This window comes from Scyliorhinus canicula, chromosome 7, assembly GCF_902713615.1.
Source record: "Scyliorhinus canicula chromosome 7, sScyCan1.1, whole genome shotgun sequence".
Taxonomy (NCBI): Eukaryota; Metazoa; Chordata; class Chondrichthyes; order Carcharhiniformes; family Scyliorhinidae; genus Scyliorhinus; species Scyliorhinus canicula.
In genome coordinates, this window is record NC_052152.1 from 104,871,204 (window position 1) to 104,887,108 (window position 15,905).

Genomic DNA, 15,905 nt, shown 5'->3' on the forward strand with positions numbered 1-15,905 from the left:
GGGTTCCATGCCAGGCCAACAATATGGGTCCCCAAATGACCAGCCAAAGTTTGTGTAAAGAATGCAAGGTCAGTTAGCGTGGGATGGGGAAGTGCATATAGGGGGTGTGTTTGTTGGAAATGGTAAGCAGGTTCCGGAGATGTACCCAGTGTGGTAATTGTGTGGCAGCCTGCCACAGGCAAATGAGATGCCTTCCCAGTGAGAGCAGCAAGGTCAGTACCAGAGGGTATGATACTCAACCTGACCACTGGAAACTTAACCTACTGGACAATAGGGCAGTGCCATCTGTTTGCAGGCAGTGTTCCACTGTTTTGTCAATTAGCGGAACTCTGATCCAAGGTGGATTTTTCTGTCTTTCTCTCAGGACAGATGCTGTGGATGGGAATATTCCAGTGCATGATTTACCTGTGCTCGCCACAACTACGCTGCCTCCAGGAACTGGAGGAGAGGAAGATGCACATCGCTGACATAGCCCAACACGACACGACCCGCGACCTCATCCTCCTTAACCATCAAAGGCTGGCTGAGATCGAGCTGTCCAATCAGCTCGAACGTAAAAAGGAGGAGCTGAGGATCCTGTCCAAGAACCTGGAGGTTGAAAAGAAGAAAACAGAGTTGCTGCTGTACGCCATGCTTCCTGAACACGTGGCCAATCAGTTGAAGGAAGGCAAGAAGGTAGAAGCGGGTAAGGACAATCTTTAACAGCCTCAGCATCAAAGGTTCCACAGGAGGACAAATCAAAATGCAGCATGCATTTCTATTGTACCTTTAATGACCTCAAATCACTTCACAGCCAATGAAATACAGTTTGAAGGCTAAATCAGAATATAGTAAGTGCTAAATCAGAATATAGTCACTGCTAAATCAGAATATAGTTACTGCTAAATCAGAATATAGTTACTGCTAAATCAGAATATAGTTACTGCTAAATCAGATTATTGTTACTGCTAAATCAGAATATAGTTACTGCTAAATCAGAATATAGTTACTGCTAAATCAGAATATAGTTACTGCTAAATCAGAATATAGTTACTACTAAATCAGAATATAGTTACTGCTAAATCAGAATATAGTTACTGCTAAATCAGAATATAGTTACTGCTAAATCAGAATACATTCCCTGTTATATCACAATATACTCACTGCTGAATCAGAATATAATCACTGCTAAATCGGAATACAGTCATCGCTAAATCACGATACTATCACTGCTAAATTCATTTGATGCTTGATTTAGCTACCTTTAAGTAGTAGTCAGAATTCTCCGTTCCAGAGACCAAGGAGGGATTCTCCGGCTGCCCTGTTCAGCAACCGGAAATTCCTGCCCGATGTCAATGGACCTTTACATGGTCCGCATCCGCCTGTGGCAATCTTGCTGTCGGGATTGATGGAGAAATTCAGCCCTGAAGTGCTGACGGCAGGACTGAATTATGCCGATATCACCAAGGTTGGTGGAGGGGCAGGTAGTGTTGAGGATTGTCAGAAGATACAGCAGGACATAGATAGGTTGGAGACTTGGGCAGAGAAATGGCAAATGGTGTTTAATCCAGACGAATGTGAGGTAATGCATTTTCGTAGGTCTAACATAGAGGGGAAATATACCGTAAATGGCAAAATAAAATATCGAAAGTCAGAGCGATCTGGGCTTGCAAGTCCACAGATCTTTGAAAGTGGCAACACAAGTGGACAAGATAGTCAAGAAAGCGTATGGAATGCTTGCTTCATTAGATAGGGCATCAAGTAGAAAAACTAGCAAGTCATGCTACAGTTGTATAGAATCTGGGTAAGGCCGCACTTGGAATATTGGGCACAATTCTGGCTTTCCAGTGGTCGCCTCACTGCCAGAAGGATGTGGATGCTTTGGAGAGGGTGCAGAGGAGGTTTACCAGGATGTTGCCTGGTCTGGAGGATGTTAGCTATGCAGAGAGGCTGAATAGACTTGGACTGCTTTCATTTAAAGGACGGAGGTTGAGGGGTGACCTCATAGAGGTCTACAAGATTATGAGGGGCATGGACGGAGTGGATGGGCAGGCACTCTTTCCGAGGGTGGAGGGTCAGTTACCAGGGGGCATAGGTTTAAGGTCCATAGGGCAAATGTTTAGAGGAGATGTGCGAGGCAGGTGTTTTACACAGACGGTGGCGAGTGCCTGGAATGCGTTGCCAGGGAGGTTGTGGAAGCCGATACATTAACGGCATTCAATAGGCATCTCGAAAAATACATGGATAGGATGGGGTATAGCGGCACTAGGAATTGCTGAGGGTTTTGGCCAAAGTTTTGCTGATTGGTACGGGCTTGGAGGGCTGAAGGGCCTGTTGCTGTGCTGTACTGTTCTGTGTTATTTGTGAGTTCTATGGCCCCAAAAGCGGCTCTGGCCCCAGAGTGATTCAGGATTTCCTAATGGGCTAGCACTAGAGCCACGTGGAATTGGTGCAATTCCAATGAACGCTGGCGTATGATTCGCCGGGGTTGGAATTGACACTCAATAGCTTGACAAGCTACAGCCACAGCTCAGCACTCTACTCCCCACACACCCTCATCCCATCCTAGAAGATGGCACTGGTTGCGCTGGAGCACGTCCACCCTGTTGATGGGATGGCTGGTGCCAGAGGGTGGGTGGCCTGGGGAGGCACCCATACAACCAGTGGCTCAAAGTTCACAGTGGGCCGTCTGGAGTGTCCGCCGCCACATGACCACCTTGCAGGCTGCAGCAATGGACCTGTCCACCCCGATCCTTTGACCTACATCCTGACTGCCCCCCACTATACCACCACCCCCCCCCCCCCCCCCCCCCCCCCCCCGCCCCGCTCTGTGGCACAACTGTCAGCAAACTATAGCGATGTTGGACACTTTTCATTTCCCCATTCCCTCCATCAGCAGCTATGGTGCACGTTTTCCGATTTTAAATACCACAGGTGAACTTCACCGTCAGTAATTCCTCCTGGTGGAACAGAGCATTGCACAGGGCCCCAAAATTGCTGGGAGAAGCCTGTTAATGATATGCCAATGGCGTTTACTGTACAATTTCCTGCCCACACCGGCGTGCAGCATGGAACGCATTCACGCCGCTGTCGAGGCACCGGAGCATGGCATTCCATTGGGCACCTGGCACCGGCCTTGATTTTCAGCTGGCGTGTGATTCTCCGCCCGATCACGATTCGCAATTCTGACGTCGCTGGACGGACAATCCCACCCAGTGTGTTTCAGATCAGGGTTATTGTACTTAAACTATCCTTGCCTCTATGTGTAATTTTTAATCGATTCCTTCTGCCTGTCACAATATGTGGATATTGTAGAGTACATAAAGGGTAAATGGGGGGGGGGGGGGGCGACATGATAGCACAGTGGTTAGCACTGTTGCTTCACATTGCCAGGGTCTCAGGTTCGATTCCCGGCTTGGGTCACTGTCTGTGTGGAGTCTGCACGTTCTCCCCGTGTCTGAGTGGGTTTCCTCTGGGTGCTCCGGTTTCCTCCCACAAGTCCCGAAAGACGTGCTGTTAGGTAATTTGACATGCTGAATTCTCCCTTTGCGTACCCGAACAGGCGCCGGAATGTGGTGACTCGGGACTTTTCACAGTAACTTCACTGCAGTATTAATGTAAGCCTATTTGTGACAATAAAGATTATTATTATTATGTAATGTTACTGCTCTAGTCACTAGATGGTGCTATGGAGCAACCATATAAATATCACATGCTTCTGACTTCTGGAAGAAAGCGGGAGAGAGCAAGAGAAGTAGAGACAGAGTAGATGTGAGATAGCTTAACTGATAGCATAATTTAGTATTGTAGATGTGTAGCGTAATCTTTAGGATTCCTCCGTAATATGTTCGAATCTAATTCAAGGTAGTGTAATAAATTAGCTTTGTTTGTTAAACACTGCTTGCTTGACTTTGTTAGCACTACAACCTTCAACATCCTGAATGAACGGAAATAAAGAACACAACAGTGCCATATGGCAATCTTGGGTGGACAATTTGATGCTGACCCTTTGCCAATGCAAAGTGGCAAGCTATTGTGTTAATCCATCTCTGATCCTCCTCCTTCCTGTCCTCACAAATTATGGAAACTCGGCGGAGATCCAGTTTTCATCCTGCAGAAAATGGTGGACAGGACCTTAGTATTTTGCCACTCTTGATGCTTTTTATGAATGTTTTAATGTGCAGAGTAAAACTGAAGTACCGAGTTTTTATGTGAAAAGAGATTATGAATTTTTATGCACCGTTCACGACTACAGAATATTCTGAAGCACATTACAGCCCCTATTTGGAAGAGCACGACAGTTCTCCACATGACCTAACTAATATTTATTCCTCCATCAACATTACTAAAACAGATTATCTGCTCATTAGCTCATTACTGTTTATGGGAGCTTACTGTGCACAAATTCCTACATTACAAAAGTAACTACCCTTCAATAATACTTAATTGGCTGTAAAGTGCTTTCGGACATGCTGAGGTTGTGAAAGGCATTATACAAAATGCAAGATTCATACTTCCATTAGGACCATGGGTTGGAGATTTTGAATATTTTTACGCATTTGTTTGGGACTTTTGTGCTGGATAATGAAATAGTTTCCATTTCAGACCCTCTCCTGCCACCCCCACCCCACCCCACCCCACCCCACACATGTTTGCTTTGTCCTGCAGCCTCTCTGGTTGAGACTGCCAATCAGTATTGAATTGTGAACAATTCTGTCGGTGCTTTAGGCTCAGGTCCAACACAAACTCATTTCACATTGTGGGCTGCCTATGGGCAAAACCTTCATCCTCAACAGTCTGACCTGGCCCTGAACCTAGGCCCAAAAGGTGAAAGGTCAGTTTATCTGCCTCCCTCTCCATCTCCCCAACAGGGTCACCGGTTTGGAGCTTTTGACAACAGACTTCTAGCTCCAGCACCCCCTGGCACCAAATCCTCTGCCATTAGCCAGCCAACATATAACCCTGCTTTCTCCAACAATGGTAAAGTGACTAGACTTTGCATTACCTAATTTGGTGATTTTTGACTATCAAATAGCTAATACACTATCAATTACAACGAGACGAGAGTAGAGAGTAATCGAGGCTGTATTAAGCAGAGATGTGTAGCCTCCTGCAGCTGCTGCCAAAATGGCTGCAGCTCGGAGAGCACACACATTTATACTCCGCCTACTGGGCGGAGCCAGTAGGCAGGGATCTACCTCCGTACCTGTAGTACAGGAGCCTTACCGTATTACATCTCATATGTGATATATACAACAGTGGTGACTACCACATTCACCCCCTGTTATAAAAGAGTCCAGCGGGGGTGGTGGTAAAACTATTTACATGCATTTTAAGGTAACCATTTTGGGGAAAGTTCACAAATTCAGCCAATCGGGTGCCTTGATCCTCCGTTGTGAGCGCCGCAGTCCCAGAGGCGATGCAGGCGTCGGCTCGGTCGCCAGTGACTCCGGGAGCGTGTAGACCTCATCTTCATCCCCGGGTGGGACCAGGGGAGTTCAGATCGTCCTTAGTGGGGGCTGTGGTGAGGTGCGCTGGGGGGAGGAAAGGTGGCCCGGGGCGGGGGGGGAGGGGACCCAGCTGGTGCCAGGTCCCTGAGGGAGACTGTGTCTTGGCAGCCGTCGGGCTACACCACGTAGGCGTACTGCGGGTTTGCATGGAGTAGCTGTACCCTCTCGACCAACAGGTCCGCCTTGTGGAGCCGCACGTACTTGCGGGGGAGAATGGGTCCTGGAGCTGCCAGCCATGCTGGGAGCGAAACCCCGGAGGTTTACTTCCTGGGAAAGGCAAGGAGACGTTCATGGGGGGGGGGGGGGGGGGATGCATTAGTCACAGTGCAAAGTAGTGATCGAATGGAGTGAAGGGCGTCGGGGAGGACCTCCTGCCAGCGGGAGGCCGGGAGATTTCTGGACCGTAGGGCCAGCTGGACGCCCTTCCAGACCATCCCATTCTCCCGCTCCACCTGCCCGTTTCCCCTGAGGTTTGTAGCTGGTCGTCCTGCTCGAGGTGATGCCCCTGCTGAACAGGTACTGGTGCAGCTCAATCGCTCATAAATGAGGATCCCCAGTCACTGTGGATGTAGGCGGGGAAACCGAACAAGGCGAAGATGGTGTTGAGGGCTTTGATGACGGTGGAAGACGTCATATCAGGGCATGGAACAGCGAAGGGGAATCTGGAGTATTCGTCGACCACGTTAAGGAAGTACGTGTTTTGATCGGTGGAGGGGAGGGCCCCTTTGAAATCCACGCTAAGGCGTTCAAAGGGGGGGGAGGCCTTCATTAGATGCGCCCGGTCTGGCTGGTAGAAGTGCGGTTTGCACTCCGCGCAGACCTGGCAGTCTCTGGTGATAGCCCTGACCTCCTCAATGGAGTAGGGCAGATTGCGGGCCTTTATGAAGTGAAAGAACCGGGTGACCCGTGGGTGACAGAGAGCGTTGTGTAGGGTCTGGAGCCGGTCCACTTGTGCGCTGTCACATGTACCTCGGGATAGGGCATCTGGGGGCTTGTTGAGCTGACCGGGGCGATACAAAATCTCGTAATTGTAGGTGGAGAGCTTGATCCGCCACCTCAAGATTTTATCATTTTTGATCTTGCCCCGCTGTGTGTTATTAAACATGAAGTCAACCGACTGTTGGTCAATGAAGAGAGTGAATCTCCTGCTGGCCAGGTAATGCCTCTAATGCCGCACAGCTTCTGTGATGGCTTGGGCCTCCTTTTCGACGGAGGAGTGCCGAATTTCAAGGCATGGAGGGTGTGTGAAAAGAATGCCACGGGCCTGCCTGCCTGGTTGAGGGTGGCGGCCAGAGCGACGTCTGATACATTGCTCTCGGCTTGGAAGGGGAGCGTCTCGTCGACCGCGTGCATCGCGGCCTTAGCGATGTCGGCCTTGATACGGTTGAAGGCCTGGTGAGCCTTGGCCGTCAGGGGGAAAACGTTGGAGTGAATGAGTGGGCGGGCCTTGTCCGCATAGTTAGGGGCCCACTGGGCGTAGTATGAGAAGAACCCCAGGCATCGTTTCAGGGCCTTGGGGCAGTGGGGGAGGGGGAGTTCCATGAGGGGGCGCATGCGGTTGGGGCCGGGCCCTAGAACTCCATTTTGCACCACATAGATGAGGATGGCTAAGCGGTTGGTGCTGAACACGCACTTCTCCTTGTTATACGTTAGGTTGAGGAGTTTGGCGGTGTAGAGTGTGGTAGTCGGTATTAGGGGTATTATGGTACATGGTTGGAGGTACCTGATGCTGTAAGATCATTGGTGTTGGAGATACCTGATACTGTAAGATCATTGGTGAAGCCTGCCTGCTGGTTCCGCCCAGTAAGGCGGAGTATAAGAGTCTGTGTTTCCCTAGTTGTTGCATTTCTGTACCTGCGCTGCTGGGGGAAACATCTAGTTTAATAAAGCCTTCATTTGTCCTCCAATCTCGCTTCGGGAGTTATTGATTGTACATCAATTTATTGGACTAGATTTGAAGAATGGAGCGCCGCATCAAGCCGGAGTGTCTGCAACTTAGCCCCCATGTGACAAACTCAGCGGCGACCTTTAAACACTGGCTGGTATGTTTCAACGGATACATCAGGATGGCCACAACTACACCCACGGAGGACCAGAAACTGCAAGTTCTCCACTCAAAGGTGAGCCCAGAAATCTACACGCTCATCAAAGACGCGGACGGTTTTGAGGCCGCGATGACCCTGTTGAAAGGACACTACATCCGCCCAGTAAATCAGGTTTACCCCGACATCTTCTAGCTACCAGACAAATTCCGGGGGAATCGCTAGACGAATTCTACCGCGCACTGCTGGTAATCGGTAGGAACTGTGACTGTCCGCAAGTTTCAGCCAACAACCACACCGAACTTTTAATCTGAGACGTCTTCGTTGCAGGTATGCAGTCCTCTCAGATCCGCCAGCGGCTGCTGGAAAAAGAGACGGTAAGTCTCAAGGAGGCACGGGCCCTCGCAAACTCCTTAGACGTATCCTCCCACAATGCCCGTGCGTATGTACCTGACCGTGCAGCAGCCCCATGGGCAGCGTGGACCCCACCCGCAGCCGATTCCGATGAATCCCCCAACCCCCCACAAGTGTGTGCCGCGCGGGAGCCAGGCAACCCCGGGGGGCCCCGATGTTATTTTTGCAGGCAAGCCAAGCACCCCGGCAAAGTTGCCCGGCCCGCTCCGCAACTTGCAAGGGCTGTGGGAAAAAGCGGCATTTTGTGCCAGGCCCGGGCAGTCGCCGCTGTCTCCAGGGGCGAACCGGGGCCGCCGCCATTACTCTCATCGCAGGCCACGTGCGGCGCGTAGGCGCAGCCATCTTGTTCCCCAGGGACCACGTGCGATTCATGGGCGGCGTCATATTGCGCACCCCCGGCCATGTGCGACCTGTGGGCGGCGCCACCTTGGCTGGAGTCTCAAGACCTCGATTCAGATGACCGCACACTGCCCGAGGAATCCCACCAGCTTCTGCCACGACTCACCTCGGTGACTGGACCAGTCTCGACCCCGAACTCTTTCGACCGCTACGACGACGGTACTCATCAATGGACACGAGTCATCCTGCCTGATCGACTCCGGGAGCACAGAGAGCTTTATACACCCCAGCACGGTAAGGCGCTGCTCCCTCCCTATACACCCAGTCAACCAGAGAATCTCCCTGGCCTCCGGGTCTCACTCTGGAGAGATCAAGGGGTACTGCATAGCTAACCTCACAGTCCAGGGCAGAGAGTTTAAGAATTTCCGACTCTGCGTCCTCCCTCACCTCTGCGCTGCCACACTCCTGGGATTGGACTTCCAATGTAACCTCCAGAGCTTAACCTATAAATCCGGCGGCTCTATACCGCCCCTCACTGTCTGCAGTCTTGAGACCCTCAAGGTCGAACCGCCTTCCCTTTTTGCAAACCTCACCTCTGATTGCAAACCCGTCGCTACCAAGAGCAGATGGTACAGTGCCCAGGACCGGACCTTCATTAGGTCGGAAGTCCAGTGGTTACTGAAGGAAGGTATTATCGAGGCTAGCAACAGCCCCAGGAGAGCTCAAGTAGTGGTTGTAAAGACTGGGGAGATGCACAGGATGGTCATCGATTATAGTCAGACCATCAACAGGTATACGCAGCTCGACGGGTACCCGCTTCCCCGCATATCTGATTTGGTCAACCAGATTGCACAATACAAGGTCTTTTCCACGGTGGACCTCAAATCTGCCTACCACCAGCTCCCCATTCACCCGGACAACTGCAAATATACTGCATTCGAAGCAGATGGGTGGCTCTACTACTTCCTAAGGGTTCCAACAGGAGATGGACCGAATGGTTGACCAGTACGGTTTGCGGGCCACGTTTCCGTACCTCGACAATGTCACCATCTGCGCCACGACCAGCAGGACCACGGCACCAAATTTCTCCATACCGCCAGTCTCCTTAACCTGACCTACAACAAGAACAAATGCGTGTTTAGCAACGACCGTCGAGCCATCCTCGGCTACGTAGTGCACGATGGAGTCATAAGCCCCGACCCCGAACTCATGCGCCCCCTCATGGATTTCCCCCTCCCACACTGCTCTAAGGCCCTGAAACGTTGCCTGGGGTTTTTTTCATATTATGCCCAGTGGGTCCCCAATTACGCGAACAAGGCCCGCCCACTAATCCAATCCATGGTTTTCCCCCTGTCGGCAGAGGCCCGCCAGGCCTTCAGTTGCATAAAGGCAGACATCGCAAAGGCCACGATGCACGCAATCGATGAATCCCTTCCCTTCAAGTTGAGAGCGACGCATCCGACGTAGCTCTGGCGGCCACCCTCAACCAAGCGGGCAGGCCCATGGCCTTCTGTCACGCACCCTACATGCCTCCGAAATCCACCATTCGTCCGTTAAAAAAGGAGGCCTACGCCATAGTAGAAGCTGTGCGGCATTGGAGGCATTATCTGGCCGGCAGGAGTTCACGCTCCTCACTGACAAACGGTCGGTAGCTTTTATGTTCGATAACGCACAGCGGGGCAAGATAAAGAACGATAAGATCTTATGGTGGAGGATCGAGCTCTCTACCTACAACTACGAGATCTTGTATCGTCACGGGAAGCTAAACGAGCCTCCTGATGCCCTATCCTGTGGCACATGTGCCACCGCACAAGTGGACCGACTCCGGATCCTCCACGATGACCTCTGCCACCCGGGGGTCACTCGATTCTTCCATTTTATCAAAACCCGCAAACTGCCCTACTCCATCAAGGAGGTCAGGACCGTCACCAGGAACTGCCAAATCTGCGCGAAGTGCAAGCCGCACTTCAACCAGCCAGAGAAAGCGCACCTGGTGAAGGCTTCCCACCCCTTTGAACGCCTCAGCATGGACTTCAAAGGGTCCCTTCCCTCCAACGACCGCAACATGTATTTCCTGAACGTGATTGACGAGTACTCCCGGTTCCCGTTTGCCATCCCCTGTCCCGACATGACAGCAGCCACCATCATTAAAGCCCTCCATAGCATCTTTACCCTGTTCAATTTCCCCGCCTACGTCCACAGCGATGGGGGGTCCTCCATCATGAGCGACGAACTGCGTCAATTCCTGCTCAGCAAGGGCTTTGCCTCGAGCAGGAAGACCAGTTATAACCCCGGGGGAAATGGGCAGGTGGAGAGGGAGAACGGAACGGTCTGGAAGACCGTGCTACTGGCCCTAAGGTCCAGAAATCTCCCAGTCTCCCGCTGGCAGGAGGTCCTCCCCGATGCACTCCACTCCATCCGATCACTGCTGTGTACCACGACCAATGAAACACCCAGCAGGCAGGGATCTACCCCCGTACCTGTAGTACAGGAGCCTTACCGTATTACATCTCGTATGTGATATATACAATAGTGGTGACTACCACAATAGCCTTTTATCAAGCCTCCAACATTTTTAGAACTAATGAACAAATCTGTTCAAACAGAATGGAAAATAACAAAGTATGGGTGTGATTTAATGGAAATGGTTTATGGGCCATTGCTGGCCTCCCCCTCTGGGTCCTTCCCTGGCCTGATGGGCGGCCCCCTACACATGGGTTGCCGCCTCGAGCCTCTGCCGCCGCCTTCTCTGACATCTTCCCACCTGGCCTGCCAGCAGCACCGTGAGGGTAGCTTCTGCGGGGTCCAAGCTATCATCCATTTTGTGTAATATCCGTAAGGATCAGGAGAGGGTGAGAGATTGGCGACCAGCGGTGTCTTCCACTCCAGGACCCTCCATTCACCCATTCCCCCACCCCACTTCCCCCCCCCTAACCCCTGCCACCCCCAGTCCCCCCCCCCCCCCCCCCCCCCCCCCCCCAGCCGCAGTGGGCCTCTGATCACTGGACCCAAACCCTGTATCCCAGACACCTACACGTAACATTACCTGGACCGGGGGCTGGACCCCTCCCTGATGCAGACACTCACCCTCTGGTCACTGAAATGACCCCAGTCCAGGGGCCCAGTCCCTGGGTGATTGGATGTTCAGGCACAGTGTCTCGGCATCACAGTCTGATTGGCATGCAAGGTAATATTCCCCCTTGCTTCATGGTACGCCTACCCACAAAATTCACTTATAACAATGAAAATCTTTATTGGTGTCACAAGTAGGCTTACATTAACACTGCAATGAAGTTACTGTGAAAATCCCCTAGTCATGACACTCCGTCACCTGTTTGGGTTCACAGAGGGATAATTCAGAATGTCGAATTCACCCAAGTCTTTCGGGACTTGTGAGAGGAAACCGGAGCACCCGGAGGAAACCCACGCAGCCACAGGGAGAACGTGCAGACTCCGCACAGACAGTGACACAAGCCGGGCATCAAACCCTGGTCCCTGGCACTGTGAAGCATATGTGCTAACCACTGTGCTACCGTGTTGCCCCCAGAATAAGAATACGCTGTAATGTAGGAGTCATGACATTCAAATCTTTATGAATAATGTGAACAAGTGGTAGGTGATCATCTCGGCCGTAAATGTAGGTAGGCCATATACATAGTCGTGAAACTTGAAAATTCCAGTCAGTAAGACTAAACATTCTTTTTCTATCTGGACATACCTTTGTTCAGTAGGTGTCGACGAAGAATCATCATCTCTTTGTAGGAGAACTGCTCCAATTCCACTTTGACTTGCATGCGTTGAGATTATTGTTTCTCTGTCGTGGTCAAAGAAGGAAAGAACAGGTGCAATAGTCAATTGCGACTTTAGATCCATCCATTTTGTTTGATGAGCATCAGTCCACGAAAATGTAGTAGATTTTTTGATGAGATGTCGTAAAGCTGTAGTTTGAAATGAACTTTCCAAGGAAATTTACAACGCCTAGGAATCTTAACACTGCTTTGTTGTCCTCTGGGACTGTCATCTTCTGATGTGATGACACAGGTTGGGAATGAATTATGTAGTGACACAGGGTGGGGGATGAATGATGTGGTGACACAGGGTGGAGGGGGTGATGGATGTGGTGACACAGGGTGGGGGTGAATGATGTGGTGACATAGGGTGGGGGGTGAATGATGTGGTGACACAGGGTGGGGGTGAATGATGTGGTGACATAGGGTGGGGGGTGAATGATGTGGTGACACAGGGTGGGGGTGAATGATGTGGTGACACAGGGTGGGGGTGAATGATGTGGTGACACAGGGTGGGGGTGAATGATGTGGTGACACAGGGTGGGGGTGAATGATGTGGTGACACAGGGTGGGGGTGAATGATGTGGTGACATAGGGTGGAGGGGTGAAGGTGTGGTGACACAGGGTGGGGGTGAATGATGTGGTGACACAGGATGGGGGTGAATGATGTGGTGACACAGGGTGGGGGTGAATGATGTGGTGACATAGGGTGGAGGGGTGAAGGTGTGGTGACATAGGGTGGAGGGGTGAAGGTGTGGTGACACAGGGTGGAGGATGAAGGTGTGTTGACACAGGGTGGGGGGTCAAGGATGCAGTGACATAGGGTGGGGGGGGGGTGGTGTGGTGACACAGGGTGGAGGATGAATGATGTGGTGACACAGGGTGGGGGGGTGAAGTATGTGGTGACAAGGGTGGGGGGTGAAGGATTTGGTGACACAGTGGGGGATGAATGATGTGGTGACACAGGGTGGGGGGGTGAAGTATGTGGTGACAAGGGTGGAGGGTGAAGGATTTGGTGACACAGTGGGGGGGATGAATGATGTGGTGACACAGATCTGTGCTTTGCTTCAGGAGATTTCAAAGAATGCACCATACTCTTCAGTGATGTCGTGACTTTTACCAATATCTGCGCTGCCTGTGAGCCTATTCAGATTGTCCACATGCTCAACTCCATGTACTCCCAATTTGATCGTATTACAACAGTCCATGATGTTTACAAGGTGAGCCATGCACCATTGGTAACTAAAATGTAGCCTCAACATGGAGCCCATCAGCCCATCTGTGTAAACACTGGGGACTTTAAATTGGGCAGATACCAAATTGCTGATACTCAAAGTAAAAGTGGAAACTTTAAACACATGTAGCTTCCTTCAGGCACACGATACAATTGGTCAGTAATGTGTAGTACCATTGGGGTAGAATTTTATCTCAGACGGTCTTAAGGCTTAGTACAAGGCCAACAGCAACCCTCCCCCCAAACTAGGGCCCACCCCCACTCCAGCCATAACATATCCATCCTTGTGACACCCTGCCTTCCTACTCCAATTGGAAAGTAAAAAGATACATTGTCCAATCGGATGATGCCTGACTGTCAACCATTTTCAATATTTTTTTATATTTGAAATGAAATGAAAATCGCTTATTGTCACGAGTAGGCTTCAATGAAGTTACTGTGAAAAGCCCCTAGTCGCCACATTCCGGCGCCTGTTCGGGGAGGCTGGTACGGGAATTGAACCGTGCTGCTGGCCTGCCTTGGTCTGCTTTAAAAGCCAGCGATTTAGCCCAGTGTGCTAAACCAGCCCCTTTTGGTAAAGAGAAATGTTCAAAGAAAATAAAAAAATATAAATGTTTAATGGCCTTATGATTTTTCTCCAGGATGGCAGACAGCAGTGTCCTGGAGATTGATCTTCAATCCCTGGATACTCCAGACCAATCCTGGAGGGTTAGCAAACTTAGCCCAGGATCAATTAACAATTAATGTTTTGGCCTCATAATCTGAGTGAGCTACCGCTGCTTGTCTGGCCGATACAAACCAATTATTTTTGTTTGCGTCGTTAATGCTGATTTGGGGAAAAGATGTTGAATGTGACAGAACTTTGCACGAGGAAAGACTCACAAAACATGGGCTGGTCCACGAAAATGATAACTTTATGTTCATTTGTTTGTGGCTCTGATTTGAAATGGAACTTGTTCTATACGGATTAAGGTACAAAGCTTTATTTCTGGATGGATGTGTAATTGAATGCTTTTTGGACTGTGTGTAGGTTGAGACTATTGGTGATGCCTACATGGTTGTTGGCGGCGTGCCCATTCCTGCTGAAAGCCACGCGGAGAGAGTCGCCAACTTTGCCCTGGGAATGAGGATGGCTGCAAGAAGTGTGAAGAATCCAATTACTGGAGACCCTATTCAGGTACAAAACCAGAGCCCCCACCATCATGTACGCAGACCCCTAGTTCAGGATTAGGCATGACTATCACAGTGACGTCTGGAAGATGTGGGCTTGCTGAATAAGGAATAGTTGCAACTTCTGGGATGGATGGTAGGCTGCAGACCATGACGTTGCTGTCGGACTACAGGCAGGTTTCAGCAATCAGTGCGAGGTGACGTCCCCATTATATTACGCTCGCCCTCACCAAGGTACCAACATTGTTTTCTTTCTTGGAGTTGAAATTTTCAAAGATAAAATTGAGGACATAGATATTCCCACTACAATTCAAAAATCACATTTTCAGTGGTGGGGTGAAACAAATGTGTTATGATATTTAAAGTGATTGTCTTGTTGCCTTGTCCAGTCTCCGATCAGGCTTTACATCTCAGATGTAGAAGATCTCCATAAATAGAGGATCATGTGGGACTATAATTCTCATGGAGCACTTGGGAGATTTTAACTCCCCTGGTCTGGTGAAGTAACACTGAGAGACAGTTAAAATAAAGTGGGAGGCTTATAGAACATAGAACATAGAACAGTACAGCACAGAACAGGCCCTTCGGCCCTCGATGTTGTGCCGAGCAATGATCACCCCACTTAAACCCACGTAACCCATATCCCAACAATCCCCCCATTAACCTTACACTACGGGCAATTTAGCATGGCCAATCCACCTAACCCGCACATCTTTGGACTGTGGGAGGAAACCGGAGCACCCGGAGGAAACCCACGCACACACAGGGAGGACGTGCAGACTCCACACAGACAGTGACCCAGCCGGGAATCGAACCTGGGACCCTGGAGCTGTGAAGCATTGATGCTAACCACCATGCTACCGTGAGGCCCGAGATGATTATCCCTGGCCTAAATTTCAGGCAGCAAGGAAACTCACTGAAAGGCAAGGAGGGCTGGGGCCTTCATTAAATATGTAGATCAGGTCCCACTGACATCATGGTGACTGGACAGCCATTTTAACCTGAGAAGGACCTGCCTATCCCATCAGGCTAAAGTTGGTGGGAGGAGGGGCACCAGGAGAAGAGATCCCACCCCAGGTGAGTTTATTTCCCTTTTCTGGTATGGGAGGAGTAGGAATGCTGCTATAGACTCCTCCCATGCCTGCAATTCTCCTAAGTCCCATTCCCAAACCACTGACTGGCCCTGAATCCCCATTGCCACACTGGTCCCTGGCTGCCAGCCTCCAATGCGCCTCATTTCACTGGTTGGATAGCCTCTTCCCACTGATTCCCTGAATTTCTGGTTGGTGAGATGACCCAAGCCATGATAATGTGGGCCAGCCAAGAAAATCGGCTGGCCTTCCTGTTGTCCTGAGCAGGCCGCATGCTTACTAAGCTGCTTTCTGAACTAGAAGTTTCAATATCTCCCCATGACCTCGAATGTTATCTT

The 15,905-nt window shown here is 50.6% G+C and overlaps 1 protein-coding gene across 1 annotated transcript in view; it reads left to right on the forward strand.

Annotated features, from left to right (window-relative positions):
- The window catches only part of LOC119969242 (guanylate cyclase soluble subunit beta-2-like), a 72,908-nt gene that overhangs the window by 37,390 nt on the left and 19,613 nt on the right, over positions 1-15,905 (forward strand). Inside the window, exons 10-12 of the mRNA XM_038802593.1 lie at positions 365-685; positions 13,144-13,292; positions 14,337-14,483. Of these exons, the coding sequence (XP_038658521.1) occupies positions 365-685; positions 13,144-13,292; positions 14,337-14,483 (617 nt within the window). The remainder of the gene's footprint in view (positions 1-364; positions 686-13,143; positions 13,293-14,336; positions 14,484-15,905) is intronic.